Genomic DNA, 6,000 nt, shown 5'->3' with positions numbered 1-6,000 from the left:
ACAGTAATATACTGTGTAGTTGGCAGACAAGGATACAAATGGAGCATTAAAAATATATCACTTCAGAAACTGAAACCAGAGTGCGTGAAATCAGTTCTCAAAGCTAACTGCATTGTTCTTGTAAGTCTAGTTTCCCCAAACCTATTGTCAACTCCCCTGCAGAGTATAAGCCAAGCTAAAAAAAATGCTCCAAGGTGACCCAACCCTGCATTGGTTGTGACTAAAAATAGCAACTTGTTCTGAAGGTGATGGAAATAATTGTGTTAGGACTAATTTACTGTACTGGCTATATTTGATTATGACTGAGAACTGTGAATAATGTAAAATATTATGGAGCGAGAACAATGTTAATCAGACTCTTGACATAAGAATTCAATAATGTCCTAGTATATAACGAAAGTTATAGATGACAAGAAAACTCTGGTTTTGTTTGCTTTGTCAGTTGGGTATCGCAAATGTACTTGAAATGCACTGATATCTTCTAATGCAGATTTTTTTTAAATTGTCAGGTGTGGCCCAATTTATAAAAATAGTTTACCATAAATCTTTTTTTTTCTTCTGTCACAACATGCTTTTTTCTTTTCCTCTTAAGATGTTAATTTATCATGCAATTTTTTTTTCATTAAGTGCATTAATGCTTTTTGTTTGTACAGGATTTTTTCAAATCAGAAGGACTCCCCGTAGTTCCTAAATGTAAATCCTTAGCAAACGATATGCCAAGATGATAGCTCCATTCCATGTGGGAAAAGGCAAATTCAGCCATATCTTGGGATTTTAACCAGGATTCCAGCCTTGGGTTGTACAATGTCTCTGATAAGTCTCTCTTATGATAACTTCAGATGGACGGTAATGGAACATTTTGTAGAAGAAACTGGCTTCTAGCAGTTGAATATTGATGCTGGGAATAAATTTGGTTTCCCTGAATAATGGTTTCTCAAAGCAGTCATAGCTTCTTTAGAAGTTTAGAATTGGTACCATTTCTTATCCTTGTATTTCAGCATTAACTGCAAAGAAAAAATAGTCACATAAGATGTTAAAAAAATATTTAAAAGTGCTAATCCAAGCTTATGTTGAGCACATCATGCATACCAAAACCTCAAAACTTCTAAAACGACCTTTATATTGTGAAATAAACTACAGATAGATATTTTTACAAACCAGTCAAGCTCTAAAGATTTGCCTGAGAGGAAATGCTTTTTAATGATTGAGACAAAACGGAATATGTGAATTCAGCCTCTGCTGCCCCTCACACCTTCTTGAGGGGGATCGTATAATAAACCTAAGTACCTCATTAGGTTCTGATACACTGGGTGTATAGATAATTTTCTTTAAAGCCATCCTCTAAGGTAAAGAAGTATTAATATAATACTTTAAAAAAAAAACAAACTTTTTTTCTCCCCAATCCAAGGAGAATTATAATACATATACCTAGGTCCCAGTTACCTTGGCTCTCACATATCATTACTTAGAGTGGCATCTCTGTTTAGGCTCTCTTGTGCAGAACCCAAATGTTTAAAGTTATTACTGGATGAAGATGCCTATAATTACATAGTCTGCTTACCTCATGTGCATGTTTGGAAAATGCCTCTGCACTGGTCATCATGCCTGCAGTTTTCTCTTCCAGCTCTCCTAGCCTCTGTCCTCTCTCATCAAGTGCGATCCGTGCACGAGTCAGCTCTCCCATCACCCCTCCGGCAGCGCCTTTCATCCCTTCTATACCACCTGGTCCAGGAATGTGCTGTGCGAGGCTGCGTGATGCTTTTCCTGCGGAAGCTTCCCCAACTGGGAGTTCAAGCAATAGCAATATAAAACACTTTTTCAGTAATTCAAGTAAGTATAGTCAGGCTTATGAGCAAACAAATTACTTATATTGAATTTTATTGTCATAATACTCATGAGAGACATATTTGTTCCTATCATAGATATATATGTATTTGGAGATGTTAGCATTTACCCAAGAAAAATGCCTATGAAAGAGACTGAGATATTGTTCAGTTCAGTTCAGTTGCTCATATGTTTCATTGTGTATGTGGGGGAGGGGTTCATACAGTATGACATAATTGCATTTCTTGACATTACGGCATTGGTATGCTCACAATTTTATTGTAACCTCATATTTAACCCATCTCAGGCCTGATGATTTATTTAAATTTCTGCCCAGCTGGGCATTCCAAATCATCTGTGTTCATTTTCCTATCAGGCTTTGTAGCCCTCAGTAGTTTTTTTTTTTTTTTTTAAATCTGAGTGTGTGTGTGTGTTTGTGTGCCTGTGTAAATACTAGACAATGGGATATATATGCATTATGGGCATTAATACACATATGTTGAAACTTTATTACTTTATAAAAGATTAAAAATTTCCCCATCATTTATAAAACTCAGTTTTACTTAATTTTAATGAAGTAACTTTGGGAAAGATATACCCATTTGAATGCAGAGTTCCAAAGAACTGCAAGGAGAGATGAGAAAGCCTTCCTCAGTGATCAATGCAAAGAAATAGAGGAAAACAATAGAAAGGGAAAGACTAGAGATCTCTTCAAGAAAATTAAAGATACCAAGGGAACATTTGATGCAAAGACGGGCAGAATAAAGAACAAATGGTATGGACCTGACAGAAGCAGAAGATATTAAGAAGAGGTGGCAAGAATACACAGAAGAACTATACAAAAAAGATCTTCACGACCCAGATAATCCTGATGGTGTGATCACTCACCTAGAGCCAGACATCCTGGAATGTGAAGTCAAGTGGGCCTTAAGAAGCATCACTACGAACAACGCTAGTGGAGGTGATGGAATTCCAGTTGAGCTCTTTCAAATCCTAAAAGATGATGCTGTGAAAGTGCTGCACTCAATATGTCAGCAAATTTGGAAAACTCAGTAGTGGCCACAGGACTGGAAAAGGTCAGTTTTCATTCCAATCCCAAAGAAAGGCAATGCCAAAGAATGCTCAAACTACAGCACAATTGCACTCATCTCACATGCTAGTAAAGTCATGCTCAAAATTCTCCAAGCCAGGCTTCAGCAATAAGTGAACCCTAACTTCCAGATGTTCAAGCTGGTTTTAGAAAAGGCAGAGGAACCAGAGATCAAATTGCCAACATCCGCTGGATCATCGAAAAAGCAAGAGAGTTCCAGAAAAACATCTATTTCTACTTTGTTGACTATGCCAAAGCCTTTGACTGTGTGGATCACAATAAATGGTGGAAAATTCTGAAAGAGATGGGAGTACCAGACCACCTGACCTGCCTCCTGAGAAACCTGTATACAGGTCAGGAAGCAACAGTCAGAACTGGACATGGAACAACAGACTGGTTCCAAATAGGGAAAGGAGTATGTCAAGGCTGTATATTATCACCCTGCTTATTTAACTTATATGCAGAGTACATCATGAGAAACGCTGGGCTGGAGGAAGCACAAACTGGAATCAAGATTGCCAGAAGAAATATCAATAACCTCAGATATGCAGATGACACCACCCTTAAGGCAGAAAGTGAAGAAGAACTAAAGAGCCTCTTGATGAAAGTGAAAAGAGGAGAGTGAAAAAGTTTGCTTAAAGCTCAACATGCAGAAAACTAAGATCATGGCATCCGGTCCCATCACTTCATGGCAAATAGATGGGGAAAGAGTGGCTAACTTTATTTTTTGGACTCCAAAATCACTGCAGATGGTGACTGCAGCCATGAAATGAAAAGATGCTTACTCCTGGGAAGGAAAGTTATGACCAACCTAGACAGCATTTTCAAAAGCAGAGACATTACTTTGTCAACAAAGGTCTGTCCAGTCAAGGCTGTTGTTTTTCCAGTAGTCACATACGGATATGAGAGTTGGACCATAAAGAAAGCTGAGCGTCAAAGAATTGATGCTTTTAAACTGTGGTGTTGGAGAAGACTCTTGAGAGTCCCTTGGACTGCAAGGAGATCCAACCAGTCTATCCTAAAGGTGATCAGTCCTGGGTGTTCATTGGGAGGACTGATGTTGAAGCTGAAAGTCCAGTACTTTGGCCACCTGATGTGAAGAGCTGACTCATTGGAAAAGACCCTGATGCTGGGAAAGATTGAGGGCAGGAGGAGATAGGGATGACAGAGGGTGAGATGGTTGGATAGCAATCACCAACTCAATGAACATGAGTTTCGGATAGGCTCTGGGAGTTGGTGATGGACAGGGAGGCCTGGGGTGCTGCAGTTCATGGGGTCGCAAAGAGTGACACGACTGGGTAACTGAACTGAACTTTTAAAAATTGAAAAATAGCTTTAGTGAGCAGTCCCAAGGATGTAACATTAGGAGTGGGATCTAGATTAAGTTTTCTAAAAATAAGAGCCTTATTGAGATATAATTCACATATAAATTTCATAGCCACTGCCACCCCTCACCCCGGGGCATCACCACCACCACCACCTCCCACCTTTTGAAAAAATTTTTTAGCTGCAGTGCATAGCTTTGTATATTAGGTCCGGACGAGGGATCAAACCCTGGCAACAGCAGTGAAAGCACCTAGTCCTGACCATTGTACCTCCAGGGAATTCCTCAAGTCATCCTTTGTAAGTGTACAGTTAAGTACTTTTTAACTGATTCTCAGACTTGTGCAGCTATCACCACCAGCTAATTTTAGAATATTTTTATCACCCCCAAAGAAATTCTGTACCCATAAGTCCCTCCTTGCCCTGTCTCTGGCAACTACTGACTTTCTGTCTCTATGGATTTATCTATTCTGAACATTTTGTACAAAAAGAATAATACAATACATGGCCTTTTTTGTCTTCCTTCTTTAATTTAGCATGATGTTTTCAAGGGTAATCCATGTTTAGCAGGTATCAAATGTCATTACCTTTTATAGCTGAATAATAGTCCATTTTATGGAAGATATTTTCCTAGATATTTTCCATAGTTAAAAATTCAAGGAAAAAGGAGTTTTGATCTATAGTGACCACATAGTGGGTGAGAGAATCCGGAAAATGTTAATTTCTCTCAGAATGTTCCTTTTTACTGTGTTTTGATTATTGTTCATCAGAGTCTCTGGTAGATATTTTTTAAGTGATTTATTCTGTACCATTGGTAAACCTTGAATTCTGAATAAAGAACTTGTTTCTTAGAAGTAGTTAGAGTCAGGCAGATTCAAAAACATTTTTTCAGATTTAAGTAACCAAGTGCTTTCACCTTGCCTTGCAGGTCTGATCTACCTGCAAATGACACATTTATTAGCTTACTCATTGTTTGTATGAATTACATGTACTATTTTTGTTAAACTGTTTCTAAAACAAAGTGACCAGTTCTATTCATGTTTGGTAAACAAATAATTTTCATGGTATAGATGCAAAGCCCTCGTCTAGAAAGAGGTCGTCTGTTTTTTGATATAGTTTGTAATCAGGAGTTTACTCACAGAGCTCTTCTCTGTCAAATGTTTGTCCACTTCCACCAAACAGGCCCTTGAGAAAGCCTCTGTTTTGAGCTTCTGGTGTCTCTATAGGAGTAAACAAATCTCCCAGCATGTCCTATATCAAATTTAAAGAAAAAAGCATTAGACTAAGAATAGATTAATAGATCAAAAGATAACATGGTGGCAGGTTAGAGCGCGTCATGAAAAGGCTGAAAAGTCTGTTCCCCATATATTTTCGTGGTAACTTTTGCTTAGCTTCTAATTCTCTCTCTCTGGCACTTCTTCCACCACCTTCTTCCTTTCCTTTCCCTTCTCCAAGAACTGGCATCCTAAAATATTCACTTTTCTGACCTCTTGTCTTCTTCCTTCTACAACTGGAAAGCATAGGAAGCTAATATTCACTCTAGGATTAATTTACAGATTAATCCTGATTACAGAATTCACAGATTTTATTCCATATACTAATCAGAATTTCATAGATATGCTCTGGTTATCTTTATTTTTAACTTGTTCTAACTTTTTTCTAACTTTTAACTTGATATAAAATGTTTTAACTTGCTTTGGTCTTTCTGTGTGTGTTAGTCACTCAGTTGTGTCCAACTCTTTGCGACCCCACAGACTGTGGCC

At 38.0% G+C, this 6,000-nt stretch overlaps 1 protein-coding gene across 1 annotated transcript in view; it reads right to left on the bottom strand.

Moving 5' to 3' along the window:
* Positions 1–230: 230 nt before the first annotated feature.
* Positions 231–6,000, bottom strand: part of STXBP5L (syntaxin binding protein 5L) — a 347,821-nt gene continuing 342,051 nt past the window's right edge. The window contains exons 27-29 of the mRNA XM_088837386.1: positions 5,377–5,488; positions 1,562–1,782; positions 231–1,004 (exon numbers count right to left, since the gene is read on the bottom strand). Coding sequence (XP_088693512.1) covers positions 963–1,004; positions 1,562–1,782; positions 5,377–5,488 — 375 coding nt within the window. The 3' untranslated portion in view covers positions 231–962. The remainder of the gene's footprint in view (positions 1,005–1,561; positions 1,783–5,376; positions 5,489–6,000) is intronic.

The sequence above is a fragment of the Moschus berezovskii genome, chromosome 1 (assembly GCF_049115385.1).
Source record: "Moschus berezovskii isolate FMDL1 chromosome 1, NW_MosBer_1.0, whole genome shotgun sequence".
Taxonomy (NCBI): domain Eukaryota; kingdom Metazoa; phylum Chordata; class Mammalia; order Artiodactyla; family Moschidae; genus Moschus; species Moschus berezovskii.
This window is presented reverse-complemented; position numbering and strand designations above follow the sequence as displayed.